General features: G+C 44.4%; 3 protein-coding genes across 3 annotated transcripts; 1 reads left to right on the plus strand and 2 right to left on the minus strand.

The window, feature by feature from the left end:
- Positions 450-3,247, plus strand: LOC8077299 (probable cinnamyl alcohol dehydrogenase 1). The gene is made up of 7 exons (XM_002436590.2): positions 450-527; positions 721-835; positions 1,281-1,394; positions 1,489-1,716; positions 1,959-2,244; positions 2,805-2,955; positions 3,037-3,247. Exons 2-7 carry the CDS (start codon positions 747-749, stop codon positions 3,231-3,233), a joined length of 1,065 nt encoding a protein of 354 aa, XP_002436635.1. The 5' UTR covers positions 450-527; positions 721-746; the 3' UTR covers positions 3,234-3,247.
- On the minus strand, positions 3,425-6,513 carry LOC8077300 (probable cinnamyl alcohol dehydrogenase 1). The gene is made up of 4 exons (XM_002437959.2): positions 6,425-6,513; positions 5,929-6,042; positions 5,576-5,833; positions 3,425-3,575 (listed from the first exon to the last, which is right to left on the minus strand). The coding sequence occupies exons 1-4, from the start codon at positions 6,511-6,513 to the stop codon at positions 3,425-3,427; spliced, it is 612 nt and encodes a 203-aa protein (XP_002438004.2).
- Positions 16,011-17,056, minus strand: LOC8065452 (serine/threonine-protein phosphatase 7 long form homolog). Its single transcript, XM_021449751.1, has 5 exons — positions 16,975-17,056; positions 16,715-16,827; positions 16,427-16,629; positions 16,102-16,363; positions 16,011-16,022 (listed from the first exon to the last, which is right to left on the minus strand). Exons 1-5 carry the CDS (start codon positions 17,054-17,056, stop codon positions 16,011-16,013), a joined length of 672 nt encoding a protein of 223 aa, XP_021305426.1.

Consider the following 19,342-nt stretch of genomic DNA (forward strand, 5'->3'; position numbering starts at 1 on the left):
CAATTTCTAGAATCAATGTCAGTCAAACTTTTTTAAATTTTCTCACGAAAGAGTAACAACATCTATGACACAAAATATGCATCATATGAAAATATATTTTATGATGAATCTTATGATACTAATTTGAGACCATAAATCTTAGCATTTTTTAGAAATTTGGTCAAAGTTTTAAAAGTTTGACTTAGAACAACTCTAGACATTGACTCTTTTATGGACAGAGAGTAGATGAAATCATGGCTGACGAGGAACACCGTAGTTAGTTAATTCAATTAGCTACTAATGCGACGTCACTGCTGCCGCCACGGCCAGCCTCAATCCAGGAACATGATCCAGTCAGCGCCCTTTCTTCCTTGCATCCTGGCGACAGCTTCCTTGCCGCTCAGGCTACGGTTGCGGTCTATGCCCTACTATAAATAGCGCACTCGCTGTTGGGCGCTCCCTGCATACACAGCTTGCTTGCCGCTCTTGCATCGACGAGAGTTCGAGGGAGACCAGCAGGTGCGGAAGGATTCGACCCGGAGCCGGAGGTGAGTCTTTTTTTCCCACTCCCCGCCTGTATTGAGTATTGACTGCCACGATTACAGTCTGGTATAATGCTGTGACTAGAGCCCTAGACTCGACTCAAAGGGGCTAGTTGAAATGTCGCCTGCTTCGGCGGTTAGAGCCTTAGAGGCAGCTGAGTATTTCGATTTATTGACTTGCAACGAATTGATTCTACAGTTCAGACGTCCAGTTCACAACTTCAAATGGCTGCTGAATCAGAGAACAGCAACTGCAACGCTTGGGCAGCGAGAGATCCTTCTGGAGTTCTGTCACCTTACAGCTTTAACCGCAGGTGAAAAAGTTGCAAATACTGTCTTCTTGCTATTCTAGACTATTTCTTTGGGATATCTATTGTTTCCATGCCATTTTATGTACCTTATGTTTGGTTTTCAGTGTCTAACATACATGCCTGTTTCCAAATGGGCATTGTCTTGTGTCATTGTGTGGAACAAGACAAGTAGTGCAGCTATCTCTGCTCGTGTGGTTTGTCAAGCTAAAATCATTAACTTGATGCTTACTATATATGGGGCATTGGGTGAGCATTTTAGGTCTGATGGAATTGCAGAAAGTCTCTGTAGAGGCCTCGGCCTCTCCAGTTTCCTCAAAAAAAAATTGCAGAAATTTGAGGGCTATAATAGCAACATGCTTGTCTTTTGGTTCACCTAGCTTAATGGTTTCATTTCCGTAACGTCTTCTTATGAGAGCTAGCTAATATGTGTATATATAATAATTTTCAGAGCAGTGCAAAGCAACGATGTTGCGCTGAAGATTATATACTGTGGAGTCTGTTATGCTGACGTTGCTTGGACAAGGAACGTGCTCAATGATTCAAAATATCCTTTGGTTCCTGGGTGAGTGTTTTCAGATCAATACATTGAATCCCTCAGAGGAAACTAAACATCATAGTCAAAATCTCATATTTGTCAACGATATTAATTTGTGCAGGCACGAGATAGCTGGAGTTGTAACTCAGGTTGGTGCAGATGTCAAAGGATTTAAAGTGGGTGACCATGTAGGTGTTGGAACATATGTGAACTCATGCCGAGATTGTGAGAACTGCAATAGCTCTCTAGAGAACCACTGCCCAAAAGCAGTTTATACTTTCAATGGCATTGATACAGATGGAACTGTCACAATGGGAGGTTATTCCACGCACATTGTAGTCCATGCAAGGTATGGTAGTACTGTTTTAATTGGCAGTTCAAACAAGATTTTTTTATATTGATAAAGCTATGTAGTTTCTTATGAGAGAGAAAAATTTTGGTTATTGTTGTCCATCCATTTTCATCATAATCATTACATGATGAAAGGATAATATATAGGTCCATATAAGTCACTGTTGACACCTTGATACTAGTTCAATACAATTTCTCAGATAAGTGATCACATTTTCTGTTGATTAATGTGAACTTTAGGTATTGCTTCCAAATACCTGATGGCTACCCTTTGGCAAAGGCAGCACCTCTTCTGTGTGCTGGGATAACTGTGTATACTCCAATGATGCGACACAATATGAACCAACCTGGAAAGTCACTTGGGGTCATTGGACTCGGTGGTCTGGGTCACATGGCTGTGAAATTTGGTAAAGCATTTGGTCTGAAGGTCACAGTTTTCAGTACAAGTGAATCCAAGAGAGATGAAGCCATCAACCTCCTTGGAGCAGATAATTTTGTTATATCATCGGACACACAGCAGATGGAGGTACTCACCTGCACATTGCATAATTTCAACATACCTAGACACCTAGTACTTGTACTTTATCTGTTTCAAAATATGTGACGTTTTAATTTTGTCATAAATCTATTCGCTTGAGCTTATTAGCCGAATCTGCCAGCATTGTTTTTCTCTCACAACAAATCAACGAACAGTACTTTTTGTCATAGTTTATCAGCCAAACGAACAGGACAAGAGGGAATATACCCTGTTTGCCTTCTCGATAATATGACACCATCTTTTGGTGGGTTCTTTTTATTTTTTCATTGTATTACCAGAGCTACGAGCACATCATATTATTTTCATAAGGAACAGATAGCAAACCCTTGTTCACTTAAAAAGTATTGTTTGTTGAATTGTTGTGAGAGAAACACTGTGCCATGGCTGCTGGCTGAAAAGTAATATTCTCACTGTTTTGCAAGTTGACTTTAAAGTTCCAGGCCATGGATAGTTTTCTAATGCTAAGAATAAAGAGAACAACTAAGTAATGTCCGTTCTGCTTTACCTCAAAACTAACCGTGGATATATATGATCTCTTGCTTTTGCAGTCCCTGAAGAACTCCCTGCACTTCATAGTTGACACCGCTTCTGGTGACCATCCGTTTGATCCATTTCTCTCTCTCCTTAAGGCTGGTGGTGTGATGACAGTAGTGGGCTCTCCCAGTGAGATCAAAATGCAGCCTGCAAGCCTTATTCTTGGTAATTCTCTGTTTTGACACTACTAAAAAAACATGGTAACAGGAATAAATTGTTTAAATTTAACCTGAACTGCATTTTTAGGTGCGCGGACCTTGTCAGGCAGTCTTGTTGGAGGTACAAAAGACATCCAAGAAATGGTTAACTTTTGTGCAGCGAACAAAATCTATCCAAAGATTGAGGTCATTAGGATAGATTATATCAATGAGGCTTTGGCAAGGCTTGTTAATCGAGATGTGAAATACCGCTTTGTAATTGACATCGAGAACTCTTTCAAGTAGCGTGCTGGTTCACATGCTCGTCTTTCTGGTAGTGTACAAGAACAATCACAAATGTTTTTTTCTCGATCGGGTGATTAACCCGTATTTCATTAAGAGGAAGGTAACAACATGTTACAAACAAGGAGAAAAACCGCCAGACAAGCGAGAAGCCTATCGGCACCCAAAGAAACTAAGTCCAGAAACCGCTACTGTTACATAAACAAGTTCGCAGACGACCAAGGGAAGGCCTGCTCCTGCTGACCGAAGTAGCCGGCTTCCTTCCAATCGACAGCCTCGCGCATGGAGTCCGCCTTAGCCTGACCAAGATTCGGGGACGTCCCCGGGTCGAACACGATCCGATTCCTGTGCAGAACAATCACAAATGTGAGTCATGCCAAATAAACTTGATGTAATGCTGCAGCTCATTTACAATCCTAGACATTTGTTAATTTCATTATTGTAATATTTATTCCTTTTTTTGTTTTTTGTTACTCAAGAAGATCGGCTGACAAAAGAGGGTGAATAGAAAATGATACCAGAAATAGGAAAACGTAGAGGATTCACCCAAGCCATTCCTTCTCGCATGGATGGATTAGATGCAATTACTGCTTATCTTGCAGTAGCACGACTGCATAGGATCTATGTCTATGGTAGATAGCACTCGAAGTCGAGGCTACCTTTCCCGATAGGGATAGATTCACATTGGTTTGGCTTGGAATTGGTAGGATTAGTGACCCTACGGCGACTGCGAAGGCCGTAGTGGAAGGAGACCCGAGGATCGGGCTTTGGCGGAGCGAGACCCCGTAGGATCGGGCGAGGCAGAAACTGTGCCCCATCCGCCGAGTGAGATGGAGCCCACGGGGTTGGACAGGACAAGGCTGGTCGAGCGAGTTGGAACTTATCCGTCGATCCTCGGCTAACGTAAGTGCTGTCCCTCGAGGGGTCGGGCGAGGCGGAACCTATGTCCCAAGTCATCAGGCGTGCCAAGGCGGTTGCCTAGACCTCTTCGAACAACTTTGGGCTTTCTTCGTAAAGGCCCATGACTGAGACCTGGTCGTGCCCGTAATTGCTGTGGCAGCCCTGCCAACCTATTGAGGTCTTTTATTTAGGTACCCTAATGTTGATACCTGATAAAACTTTTGAAAGGCAAGTTTAATCCCCTTAATCTCCTTCAGAATAGGACCAATGATGGATCTTTGCGTCTTCTTTTTCTTACATAGCTGCACAGTCAGATTCCAATGCTACTCAGTGTAGCCCCAACTGCAGGTCCTCGCTCATACCCGCTGACAACAGCCAAGGTTGCGCCTACTAATACAGAAAAGCTCTACACTGACGGTGGATATTCTTTTTTACAGGTGGTTTCAATTAAAAAACGTCTGTGAAAAGAAACCAACGAGCCCAACTCAAGAACCGCTAGTAGAAACACTTTTCCACTAGCGATTCTCTTAACAAAACCGCCAAGGAAAATATATTTCTACAGGCACCTTGTTTGCTATCTTCGGAGAATGCTGCATCCATTATTAATCTTCGACCTCCCCGCCTCCGGCCGTCTCCATTTAGGACTATCCCTTGCGGGCACTTGTTGACCAACCCGGTGACTCAACCGCCATAAGTTGAAGGCAGTATCCTTGGTCCATAGCACCGTCTACTGAATTCGCATCGACAACTCACCATGTCGCCTTTTATTTTGCATCATCCAAAGAGCCCACATGCCGCTTGGAAGATGAGTGAGAGAGATCCTTCTGTAACCCCCTCAACTATATAGCATGGACCACTTCACCCCCGAACTATAAAACCAAATTTTCTATCCCCTGAACTTTGGAAAACCGGTCAATTAACTTCCTCAAGCGATTTTGGACAGTGGTTTTGCTACGATGACGGTGGCTTTGTCTTTTTCTTTTTTTATTTAGTTTTGTTGAATCTTTGAAAAATTATAGTAAATCATAAAATGAAAAATCTAATTTTGTTGGACTCTATATGAGTAGATCTATACGGTGAACATATAATATGGTATATTTTAGTATAAACGTTTTTGTTATAGCTTTAAATCTATGAATTATTCTAATTAATTATAGAAAAGTATAGATTTAGCTATAATAAAAACTTTGCACTAAAGCATACCGTATTATATGTTCACTGTGTAGATCTACACGTCTGGAGTCCAATGAAATTGGATTTTTCATTTTATGATTTTTATGTGATTTACTGTGATTTTTTAAAGATTCAATGGAAATAAATAAAAAATAAAAAGACAAAATCACCATCATTATAGCAAAACCACCATCTAAAACTGCTTGAAGGAATTATTTCCGGTTTTATAGTCAAGGGATGAAGTAGTTCACCCTATATAGTTGAGGGGTCACGTAGACTTTTTTCTATCATAATATGTCATAGTTTCATGGACTACAATGTGCGTGGAGTAACCCTCCATTGTGACAGTTCCATGTGTATCAATGCCATTGAAAGTATAAACACCTTTTGGGCAGTGGTTCTCTAGAGAGCTATTACAGTTCTCACAATCTCGGCATGAGTTCACATATGTTCCAACACCAGCATGGTCACCCACTTTAAATCCTTTGACATCTGCACCAACCTGAGTTACAACTCCAGCAATCTCATGCCTGCACAAATTAATTAATACCATTAACAAATATGACGTTTTGTTTATGATGTTTTGTTTCCTCAGGGATTCATGTATTGATCTGAAAATACTTACCCAGGAACCAAAGGATATTTTGAATCATTGAGCATATTCCGTGTCCAGCCAACGTCAGCATAACAGACTCTACAGTATATGACCTTCGTTGCAATATCGCTATTTTGCATTGCTCTGAAAATCATTACACATATAGTAGCTCTAATAAGACGTCAATAAGCTAGCTGAACAGAAAGACAAGCACGTTGCTGTTTGCACTCAAATTTCTGTGATTGCAACAGACCTAAAATGCTCACCCAATGCCCCAGCATCATGATTTAGTTTAACAGGCCACGAGCAGAAATAGCTGTAGTCTTGTTCCACACTAGATATATAATATATGGAACACACTGAAAAACCAAACATAACGTACGTACATAAAAAGGCATGGAAACAATTCGGTCCATAGCTATCCCAAAGAAATAGTCTAGCTAGCATAGCAAGAATACAGTATTCAGACTTTCATAGTGCTAAAAATGACGCAACTTTTCTCCAAATCAGGAGGGGGGGAAGCTACCTGCGGTTAAACTTGTATGGTGAGAGAATTCCCGAAGGATCTCTCGCTGCCCAAGCATTGCAGCTGCCGTTCTCTGATTCAGCAGCCATGTGAACTGAACGTCTGAACTGCAGAATCAATCAATTCGTTGCAAGTCAGTAAATCGAAAGATTCAGCTGCCTCTATCAGATAGCCACTTTGAGTCGAGTCTAGGGCTCTAGGAACAGCATTATACGAGACTGGAATCGAGGCAGTCAATACTGCGCGGCAAGGAATCGAGCCGGAGTGGGGAAAAAGACTCACCTCCGGCTCGATTCCTTCCGCACCTGCTACTGCGCGGCAAGCAAGCTGTGTGTATGCAGGGATTGCAGGGAGCGCCCCCTACGGCGAGTGAGCTAGGGAAGACCAGGAGAAGCCTCGAAGGGCGCAGACCGTAACCGTATGGACTGGATTCGGGTCCGATCCTGAGCCTGACTGTATCATGTTCCGCTGGATGGACTGGATTGGAGAGTCTGGAGTCTGACTCTGGAGAGGCTGGCGGCAGCAGTGACATCGCATTGCTAGCTAATTAAATTAACTACGGGGTTTCTCGTCAGCCATGAGTTCATCTACCTTTCTTTACAATTCTGTTATCCTTCGTTCCCCTTCGCCACCATCCGCTCTGAGCGATCATCCGCTGGCTCGATACAAGGGCGATCTCACAGACTCGATCATCTAGTAGGCCATGGACGACTCAGTCTCCATCCCCATAGCCGCCGTCTTCCACGTCGCATCATCTCAGCCTACCTCGCCCCGTGAGCATATGCGTCGACCGACTTCATTTTTGTTTTAACTTTTTTCTGAAAAATATTCACACTTACACTAGAGGAGACCTATTCCTGAATATTGACCCTGAAGCCAATGCGGCATCCATTTCTTTTTGAGTTTTGATGCATGTGAGACTTCATCTCGTCATGCAGAAACTGTTTCTTTGTTTTTTTTCGACTGAAACTGTTTCTTTGTTTTCTCTCTCTTTCTTCAATAAATTTCTTGCCACATTACCAAACTGCTTATGTTCTAGGATGATTATACACTATTAATACACATATAAACTATTTTAGGTGGAGCATTGGGAGTGTCCTAACTCCTAATATATGGCAAATAGAGACATTCACACGGTTTGATCTCGCCACACACGGCTTCCTTTTGCTCTTGCTCTATCCTCTGATACAGTGCTGTTTTGCAGTTTAAGGTTTGGTGCAATACTGCAAGTACAATTCAGAATTATTAGCCTTGTTTACTTCCACCCTAAAACCCAAAATTTTTCGTCACATCGAATCTTTAGACACATGCACGGAGTATTAAACACAGACGAAAATAAAAACTAATTGCACGGTTTGGTCAAAATTTACGAGACAAATCTTTTAAGCCTAATTAGTCTTTGGTTGAACAATAATTACTACAAACAAACGAAAGTGCTACAGTGTCGCAAAAAATTTTCCTTCAGAAACTAAATACGGCCTTATTGAGCTGTAGTGCAATGTTCCAAAAGATGAATTGATTATCACATATCAATGATCTGATCCCATTGTACTGTGGCAGCAAGCACCAACAACTCGGCTGACTACATCTCAATCGACGTTGCTGATTCAACAGTTCACGCTAGCTCACCCCTCATCATATGCAGACCACAGTTGACCACAGTTGTTGGGGTCTATTTTGTGGGGATCGGACGAAAGCTTCAGCAGAGAATGGCCACAGTGACAACCGCGTATACTGGATGATTCGTGTGTACTTCAGTCTCCCTATACCTCCCAATCTCATTGTTCTCTTCATCACGCAAGACCCGACACCCAGGTCTCATTGGTGTTGCTAGTGAACAACTTCCTCATATGGCATTTTATTGACATGAACTTGGTCTTTGTATCTACTCCTATATAAATATTTATCTTGGCATTTTGTTGAAGTTTGGGACGTACTCTCCTTGGTGTTTTCAAGAGCTACGTACTACACTTTAACCCCACTCCTGCAAAGGCTGCAACTGCAACCATGTGGATGCAATTGCAGCAGAGCCATGTAATAAATAAATTTGGATACTGAATCTGCTCCGTGTCAGTATCAGTTTGAAGCACCGTAGCTTGGTCGGAGGGCAAATCGGTGCTGATGTGAAACTAAAAGGTGCTGTCTAATAAACAAGGAAGTGTTTGCTTTGTTGCTTTGAATACTTGTACTAGCGTAAATGTAACGCAATAAGACGATTCTGCTATGTGGTGTCAATGCACCAAATTAAAATATACTTATCCTCTGAATTACTCGTTGAATGGAGAGTTTCACAACTTAAAAATAAAAGTTTTAGATACATTATATATATTTGTAAAATTTTAGTTGCCGATGAACTCAGATAGTGAACATTAATCACTACAAAGTAGTTTTAGTATAAGTTTGATATTTGTATCTTCCAATTAATTTATTATAAAAATATATTTCATGAATAATTTAAGGATACTTATTACGCGTCGCAAAATTTTTTTAACAAATAAGTCATTTGAAAAAATGAGATGTGTTTTTTAAAACCTGATCAACTCCAAGAAAATGTGGCCATAAACTCCCAGACCGATCTAACTATGCAGTTCATTTAGTGCTTAGAAGTTAAATTATGTACTAAATGAAATTAGAAAACCAAAAGTTAAACATGACAATGACTGAAAACGGTCATAATGATGTCAATACTACAGAAACGAGCCTGATAAACGAAACCTACCATTCTCGCTTTTATCCTTAAGGGAATACAATGTCCATCACCAATTCTTTGGGCTTCAATGCACATGAAGACTCCGCCTCCTCATGTAGAAACTATTTTTTTCTCTATTTCTTCAATAAATATTTTGCCACATCACCATTATGCTTACGTGATAAGGTAATAATTATTATACATTAGTACAAATAAAAACTATCCTAGATGGAACATTGGGAGCAGAATATAGTAAATTAAATAGAGGCATTCACGCGCCTTGATCTCGTCACATGGCTTCTTTGCTCTTGCTCTGTACTCTGATACAGACTTGTTTGATTGTTAAAGTTTGCTGCAAGACTACAAGTATATATAACACTATACAAAATTTATTAACCGTGACCTTTCAAATATCCATCAGAAACGGACAAGATTTGCAACCGCCTCGGTTAATGATAGTCATTAACCGAGGCGGTTATTTTTCATTAACCGAGGCAGTTGCAAATAACCGCCTTAGTTAATCGATTTACGGAGGCGGGCATTGTAACACACCCGCCTCGGTTAATATAGACTCACATGGCTTCTTTTTTTATTTTTTTTATTTTTATTAACCGAGGCGGGCATCAAACCGCCTCAGAAAATGCTCCATTAACTGCGACCTTATATTGGAGGCGGTTGACTAAAACGCCTCGGTTAATGTTTTTTTCCCCGCCTCGGTTAATCTTTTTAGTAGTGTAATTCACAATTATTTGAGCTGTAGTTCAACTTGTCACAAATGATGAACAAAATATCACAAGTCAATGGCCCTCAGCTCACTGCTTTGTGGCGGCCAACACCACCACCTCCTCATCTGGTTGAATGCATGTCAATGTCAATCAAAGTTGCTGGTCAACCAGTTCATTGTAGTTCACCGCCATCGGAAGGAGACCCCGGTTGTTGGGGCTTACTGTGTAGAATTTTTTTTTATTTTTAGCCAATTTTTAAAACAAATTTCAATTTTGACACGGTTTTGAAAAAAATTTCAAAACTAGGCCGTTTGGCCCCGCCACCATGCATGGCGGGGCAAAAACATTGCACCCCGCCATGCATGGTGGCGGGGTTCTCCCTGCCACGTCAGCGCTGCATGGTCCTGTGTGCTGACTTGTGGTGACGTGGACCCCGCCGTGGATCATGGCGGGGTATTGCCCGCGCCCTACTTAGTCGGCCGAACGGCCATCTCTTCCCATTTCTCTCCCTCTCTCACCCCGAGTGTCTCTCTTTCTCTCCCTCTCTCACACCCGAGCTCCGCTCTTCTCCGGTGCCCCTCTGCGTCGTCCTTCACCTCCATTGCCCCGCCTCGGCGCCCCTCTCCGCTGCGTATTCTCCGCCTCGTCGTTCTTCACGGTTGTTTTCCCGGCTGAAAGGTCCTAATATGGCTAGAGGGGGGTGAATAGCCTATTTAAGACTTCTACAAACTCACTAGAGCAAAAGGTTAGTAAATAACAAAGCGAAGCTTTTTGCTCTAGCTCTAAATGGGTGTTTGCAAGCCACCTACCCAACAATTCTAGTTGCTAAGATCTCTATGCACACAAGAACTAAGTCTCTACAAGTTACACTAGATAACTAAGCTACACAAGTCAAAGTAAGCAACTAAACTAATTACACTAGTTTGCGGTAAGTAAAGATAAGATGAGATATTTATACCGCCGTGTAGGGGATGAACCAATCACCAATATAAACAATCAAGCACCGGAAGAATGCCAATCAAACTCAATTAAGACACCGATTTTTCTCCCGAGGTTCACGTGCTTGCCGGCACGCTACGTCCCCGTTGTGTCGACCAACACTTGGTGGTTCGGTGGCTAAGAGGTGTAGCACGAACCTCGTCCTCACTAGGACACCACAAGAACCTACCCACAAGTGAGGTAGCTCAATGACACGAGCAATCCACTAGAGTTACCTTTCGGCTCTCCGCCGGGGAAGGTACAAGACCCCTCACAATCACCGGGAGATGGCCACGAACAATCACCAACTCGTGCCAAAGCTCCTCCGCTGCTCCAAGCCGTCTAGGTGGCGGCAACCACCAAGAGTAACAAGAAAACCGCAGCTAGAACGATCCCCAAGTGCCACTAGATGCAATCACTCAAGCAAATGCACTTGGAATCACTCCCAATCTCACAAAGATGTATAATCTATGAAGGAGATGAGTGGGAGGTGTTTGCTTAGGCTCACAAGGATGTCAAGTATGTTAGAATGCCAAGAGAGTAAGCCCCAAGCCGGCCAAACACGTATTTATAGCCCCTCAAAACAAATAGAGCCGTTGGCTCTTTCACTGGGCGAAATACGGGGTCACCGGACGCTCTTAAAGGGGCACCGGACGCTCAACACCAGCGTCCGGTGCTCCAACGTCAGCCGCGTGTCAGAGTCTAACGGTAACCTGCAGAGCACCGGACGCTAAGCAGGTTGGCACCGGACGCGTCCGGTGCACACCGAACTCATGCGCAGAGAGCTCCGCAAACTCGCGGGGTCACCGGACGCAAGCCACCGGACGCACCCTCAGCGTCCGGTGCTCACCGGACCCATGCGCAGAGAGGGTCGCAAAACGCCCGCACACCGGACGCTAACCACCGGACGCTCAAGCCAGCGTCCGGTGCCTATCGTCCGGTGCCTAACCCTAACCGAGTCAGGCAGCCTGCACACCGGACGCTCAGACACAGCGTCCGGTGCCTCTGAGCCAGCGTCCGGTGAGTGTTTTCTCAGCGAGAAACACTCCCGCGACTTCTCCAAATTTCCTACCGACGCAATAGAAAATATGCACTTCATTTTCTCGAAAAGCGCCGAATCCCGCCGAGCTTGCGAGGCGGGAGGGAGAGAGGAACCCATCCTCTCTCTACCCTTCAAACTCCACCTCCTTCTCAAAGTGTGCCAACACCACAACGTGTAAACCAACAAGTGCACGTGTGTTAGCATTTTCACAAACATTTTCTTTGAAGGAGTTAAGTTAGCTCACTAGGTTCTAAATGCATGCACATGAACAATGACACCTAGTGGCACTTGATAACCGCTTAGCCAAAGAATTCCCCTCTTTATAGTACCGCTATCTATCCTAAATGTGATCACACCCTCTATGGTGTCTTGATCACCAAAACCAAAACCCTAAGCAATACCTTTGCCTTGATCTCCATAGGGTTTTGTTTTTCTCTTTCTTCTTTTCCAAGTTGAGCACTTGATCATCTTGTGGTCATCACCATCATCACCATGATCATTACTTGCTCCATCACTTGGCATGTACCAACCTCATTAAGTCTACACACACTTAGTATAGAGGTTAGTACTAGGGTTTCATCAATTATCCAAAACCAAACTAGGGCTTTCACCGGCCACCCCTCGTTTGGATAAGGTAAATTTCTTACAACCTTTATGTTTTCATAGTTTAGATAAGTTCATTTGTTTATTTTTAATATGTTTAGTAAATCTCTTGTTACGTTACTTTGTTTAGTTATGTGATTTTTTTGAATTATTTTCGCGTTTTTAGATGGAGGACTCGTATCGTGAGTCTATTTGGCGAAAAAAGGGTCGTCCTAGAGAGTTGTACCCCGATGTGTCTTGCAAGGATGCCCCCCGTGCCTCCCGAGGAACCTATTCCTAACTGTGATTGTGGACATCCGGCACACGTGAGCCAGTCGAGACATCCGGATACTGCGGCACGTTGCTTCTATACTTGTTATAGTTATAGCGTAAGTCACTGTGCCCTCTGTTTTTCTTATTGGTTTTTTATCTTTTTATTCTCAATGAGACAATTGAAACTCTTTTGTAGCCCTACTTCCGGTGCTTTTTCTTCCAATGGATCGACGGGCCGGACAAGTTTGACCCAAGAATTCTGCTTTTCTACCACGGCGTTGATCATTGCAAACATGAGTTGTTTACTCGCTGGGTTCCGCCCCCCCCCTAACCCTCCTCCTATGACGGAGGAAGAGAAGGCTGTAGCCTCTGCACGGCGGCTCGAGGATCCTCCAAAGTGTCATTGCGGAGAACAAGCCGTGATAAATCCACGGAATGAACTAGAGTTCATTTGTCCTCTGCGGCGTGAAGTAAGTTTTACGGTCAATCTTAAAATTTCAGTTGCTTTATGTGTGTTCTAATGTGTTCTTTTTGTAGGATCGTGGTTTTCGAAAGTGCCATTTCGCAGAGTGGATCTATGGTCCAAAGAGCCAATGGCCAGAGCCTGAGAAGCAGGAGGAGGTTCCAGAGTGGAAGAAGAAGCGGAGGTCTATTGCGCCTCCCGTGATGTGCAAATGTGGTGTTGAAGCTAGCTACGGCCTAGTTCCTTCAGGTCTTGGGATTGGCCACTTCTGTGGCCACATGATCGACTATGATAAGGTTTGCTAGGACTGTGCACATTTAGTACTACTATACTCATATATTTGTTTTTGTACGCTAACTTTGTTTTCATATATTTCCCGTAACAGAGCACTCAGAAATGCAAATGGGAATCATGTGATGATGTGTTTAAGTTCAAAGATGAGTATAAGGCAAGAGTAGCAGTTCGCAAGACGAGAGGTTATCCTGCAAACTACGTCACTGATTTTGTGAAGGACCATAAGAAGAAAATGCTTGCATTCGCCCAGGAGTTGCGTGTTCGTAACCCTGCGAGTATTGCATGGAAGAAGTGGTCCGAGGAGAGGGAAAAGGAGATAGAGGAGTACCGTGCAAGGAAGGCTGAAGAGCATGCAAGGAAGGCTGCGGAGGAGGCTGAGCGAGTTGAGATGCAATGCTTGAACGATACTATTGCCTCATTATGTGCTAGTGAGTCATTTAATTTTTGAAAGTGAAACTGTTTGTTTCTCTGAAATGAATATGTTATTAATTCTTTAAATTTTGTACTTACAGAGATTGGATGCACCGGAAACTGGCAAGCAGATGTGGGCCGTGCTAAGTACGCGGAGAATATGATATTAGGGCGGGACGGTGCAGTTGGTGGCACCGCTAGCCGTCCGATTGTGGTCGAAGAGGAGGCCGAGGCGGAGGAAGACGACGACACCGGAAGGATAGGCGACCTCATTCGTCTTGCCGAGGAATTGGGGTACCCTCAGGAGGAGCATGACTATGAAATGGGAAGGATAGGCGACCTACTTCGTCTTGCAGAGGAGGGTGAGGCGTCAGGACCGATGCCTGTCGGTGCCTTAGAGGAGGGTGAGGCTGCATACCACAACCAGAAGACATCGGTCTACGACTCATGGTGGCCAACAGACATGACCGAGGAAGAGGGACAATTATACTCTCAGGCGGCAGAAGAGGCGGAGGCAGCTTACTACGAGAGACAGGCTAGTGAGGCCAAGGCAGCGGAGGCGAGCATGGGTAAGGAGGCTGTAGTGGACGATTGGGAGTCCGAGGACGAGTTGCTTACGCAGTGGTGCACGCAGTTTGATTGATGTGGTAATGTATGTGAGTGGCTTAGGGATGAGACTTTTGTACTTTGAAACTTGTCATGTAATAATTTGTACTCCGACGTATTTCAATTTGATCGCTCCTCGCCAAAGTCCACAGCTGTCATAATGTTTAACTAACATAACAATTTAAAAAGATTTTCTAATATGTTTAACTAATATAACATTTAAAAGTTTTGTTTCTTGCATGTTTACTAGCTATTTTTTTGTGTAATATTTAAAAAGCAATAGAGGAAGTCACTTTGACTAGTGCCATGAAAGGTACATGGGGTTTTGGCCATTTTTTGGCTACCCCGCCATGGCTGGGGGCGGGTTAGGGGTACCCCGCCATGCACCATGGCGGGGTACCCCTAACCCGCCCCCAGCCATGGCGGGGTAGCCAGAAAATGGCCAGAACCTTTGCTGCAGTGTCTTTGTTCGGTTTTTGTTAACCGATTGTCCTGGTTCGCAGCTGGTTTGGCAAGACTGAGATTTTTACGTAAATACCAAAGATACTTTAGAACGAACAACTTAAATAATTCTCACTAATGCTTAAAAAAGGTACATCAAATATCTAGAAATATGTCACAGTTACCAACGTGCTGGAAATAACATTATGTCACATGTACTACATGACAAGTCCCAACTGCTAAACATGTCTAATCTAATCATCGCCAGGGGTGTAGCGGTTTCGCGGCTTCCGTCGCCTCCTAGGATTGGTAGGCACCACGTTGCTAGTCCACCCCACGTCCGTGCGGTCTCGCCGCTGCCTCTCTCGCTGCCGCCTATGGACACGGTCCATCTCCTGTGTCGACGAAGTACCCTGCAAACAAGTACCCTAATGAGTAATTTTAAATATTGAATCATGGAAATATAGAAAAGTAAAAGCACAGTATAGGCACCTGGTGCTCGACGTGTCTGTACTCCTCCTGTGTGTACTCCACCCCCTGTGTGTACTCCTCCGGTGTGTACTCCACCCCCTGTGTACCAATAGGAGCACCGCCTAGCTGTGAGGTACCCATCTCCTCGTGACCGGTGAACTCCCACTGTAACTCGTCGTCGTCGCCACTAGTCGTGGAGTACTGAAGGGCCTCGTCGTCATCGTCCACGTCCGCTGGACCCTTCCCTATGTACTGCGGAGTACGTACAGAGGAGGAAGCGGCCCTAGCCGAAGTAGCTCTGGTGGACATCGAGGCCGTCTGGCTCCTAGACAACATGGGGTGCAACGGAGGCTCATATGTCGTGTCTGCACAGCTCAGCTTAGCCGCTAACTTCTTGCAGCCCTTTTTGATTTTCTGCAGGTTAAAATGACAACATGCATTATTCAGTTGTAATTGCTTTGTAATAATGAATTATTTTATCGAAAGTACCTTCACAAAGCTGCGAAGAGGGTTGCTCTTGTCGTCTCTACTCCGGAACAGTTGCCTACTGGCTTCCTCGGAGTAGTTAGACAACTGTTGTGACTACAACATCACACACAACATTAACTCGATCATTTGGACAACTGTTGTGCCATAAACATCAAATAATACATGAAAGTCCAAGGTACTTACCACATATCTATTTAAGTGGGCCCTAAGAACCTGTTTGTCAACCATTTGCACCTCGTCGAACGCATCGGCGATGTCATCCACACCACCCTCATCTGCAGGGGTGTTGGTGTACGGGACCATGATATGAGTCCTCGTACTCCGGTGCAGCCACTGTAGGTACTCCATCCATCTGGCCGGGTCGTGCGGTGGTAGTGAGTTGACGAGGGGAACCTGCCTGTGATACCAAGTCTGCAAATGTGCATCGTGCCTGACCGCCCAATCCTTTTGCGTGGACCGAAACCTACGATCAATCCTGCAAAAATATATTGCATTAGCAACGAGCCAGTTAATGGAAACAAACAAAGTGCCATCATACCTATGCAGCTCAGCGTTTGTGGAATACAGCGGTGGAATCCCCTGCAGCCTCCCGAACTGTCTGTAAACCCTGCAAGGGTAGTGCATCTCGACCACGTGGAAGAAGATGAGTGGGCCATCGTAAAGCCAATCGCTATCCTCCTCCTCGCAGCGTGGACTAAGGTACCCCTCTAGCTCCCACCGAGACCACGGTGACCATGTGACCTGCAAAATTTGTAAACTTATTTTTAGTATTTCAAAATAAAATGCATTAATAGTGCATTTAGTACTAAAAGTGAATTGAACTTACGTAGTTGTGTGTCAACACGTCTAGCTCGTCAGTGTACTGCCTGTACCTCCTGTCTGCTTCGCCCCTGACTACCTTAGCATCTGTCCAGAGAAAAAGGGCGGTGGGTCCAACATCTTCATGCACTCATACCTGCAATTAACACAAACATAATGTCACAAATGCCTTAAGTGTTATGAACAAATCGAAATAGCAAATGCACTTACAGGCAAACCCGGAGGTTTAGTGGGCCTTCCAACTGGAAAACGCTCCCAAATCCAAACCTGAAGTAGATATGAGCAGCCACCTAGGTTTCCATTCGAAGACTGGCGACGACAGGCCTGGCAAAGCTGACGGTATGTCCATGCAAGCACCGCGGTACCCCAACTGTAGCCGGCAATGTTCTCCAGTGGCTGCATAAGGATCCTTAGGAAAATCCAGCTGATGCTGTCTCCTGAGGAATCAGGGAACAAGAAACCCCCGAAGAAGTGCCACAACCACACCTTTGCATACATCTCCACCTCATGATCTGGAGCATCAGGCGGTGGTCCTGCACCAAAGTTCTGCGTAATCCAAGACGTCGAGACTCCTGAGGTCTTCCTGCAATTACCAGTAAACCAATATTGTATAAATATAGATGTATCTAAAACGGTTGTATTAGTAATTTCAATGGGACTCAAATATGAACTTACTTGGTGCCTTTAACTTCAGCATTTGATGGCCGCCTGCCACAAAACTCCTGTACCAAGTCTAGCCAAGTAGACTCATCGACGACCCCAGTCACCGGATGACCAGACAAACTCAAACACAATATCATCTTCACATCCTGCAATGTGATAGTCATTTCTCCACAAGGTGTGTGGAAGGTGTGCGTCTCTGGTCTCCACCTGCATCGTTATAATGTTGTGTATATCAATTATTTGAGGGCACATATTTAACAAACAAATTAAAGTAATGTAAAATGTTATGTTACCTATCAACAAAAGCAGTAAGAACTGCAGTGTCTAGAGTGGGAAGTCCACTGTTGTAGACCCGGACGATCTCAAGAAAGCCTGCACGACGAATGTACGGCGCGTATCGCTCGTTCCAGCTGTGTACGTGGTGCGTGCGACCACGAAGCACACACAACGGCCTCTGCTGCTCTGACAAGGCCTTGGCCCGGTGGTCCTTGTCGTAGTCCGCCTCAATGAGGCTAAAGCGGGGATGAGGTGCCCGTGCTGCCATCGTAGCCCGCCTGTTTCAACAATGAAAGAAAAAACATTAGTACAATTAATAGCATTAGTAATAAGACAAAGCAAGTAAATTTGACGACAAATAACATAAATGCATGTTTACTAAGAATTTTGATAAGCACAAAGATTAATAAACAACCTCTTGTCTACCCCTCCTATGAAATCTAGCGTTATGACCAGGTTTCTTGCAAATGCTGCATAGGTTCTGCGCACGTTCTTCGTTGAAGTCACCGCCACCATACATGTCATCGCCATAACCTTTCATATTGTCCATATCGCCTTTCAGTCGCTTCTTCTTCCTCCTTCCCTTCCCTACCTTTCTTAGGTCCGGATAAGGCACGTAGTCCTCACCATAATATGGAGGCCACTGCGACTCGTCAAGGTACGGCTCGAAGCTCTTCTCCCAAACATTTAGGGTGTTGGCACGGAGATACAATGGTGACATGTATGGTTCAACTGTATGGTCAAAACCTCTAAGCTGACAAGACGTAATCATGTGTGAGCAAGGGGCATGCATGATCTGAGGTACGTTGCAACTGCATTCTACTTTTTGAAGATCCACACGGTACGTTCGCCCACCAAATCGTTCGCCGCCAAGGTTTGTGCCCCCTCTAGCTCGTACGCTAAAAACAAGTCTATCTCGTCCATAGGCCTCGCCAACCTGTTGCTTGGACAACTCCTCAGCCTCCTGCAAATATTCGTGTGCAGCCTTCCCCCATCTTCCAAGCTCCTCTTCATTCCTCAGGGCTAGGCCATACCGCGTAACAAAATATTCATTGCACTTCTTAAAAGAGAACTCAACAATACCGGACACTGGTAGAGATCGAACGCCTTTGAACACACGATTGAAAGACTCAGAGGAGTTTGTTGTCATTATGCCATACCGAAACCCACCCTCATCATATGCTAATGCCCACTTCGCTTTATTTTCCATCTGCTGATCTAACCATGCCTTGCCCGCTCGGTTCATCATCTTCTGTAGTTCTGCCATTGTCTCCTTAAACTCGTGTTCCGTACGTTTATTACAAAGTTCCTTTAACTTGTCTGCCACCTCCTTCTTCCGTTGACGGCGCCAGAAATTAGCGGCAAAATGCCTCATGCACCAACGGTGCACTAGGGGTGGGTGCCCATCAATGTGTTCACCGGCAGCATTAAGAATTCCAATGTGACGGTCCGATATCAAACAAATGGTGCGAGAAAGACCAAGGACGTGAAGACGGAGCAGACGCATGAACCATGACCACGAATCATTGTTCTCCCCCTCTGCCAAAGCAAAAGCCAGTGGCACAATTTGATTCTCAGGGTCTACAGCAGCAGCCATCATCAATGTACCTCTGTATTTGCCGGTGAGGAATGTGCCATCAACTAGAACAACTGGCCGGCAATACTGAAATGCATGCTTACACTGATCAAAATACCA

Source organism: Sorghum bicolor, chromosome 10, assembly GCF_000003195.3.
Source record: "Sorghum bicolor cultivar BTx623 chromosome 10, Sorghum_bicolor_NCBIv3, whole genome shotgun sequence".
Taxonomy (NCBI): Eukaryota; Viridiplantae; Streptophyta; class Magnoliopsida; order Poales; family Poaceae; genus Sorghum; species Sorghum bicolor.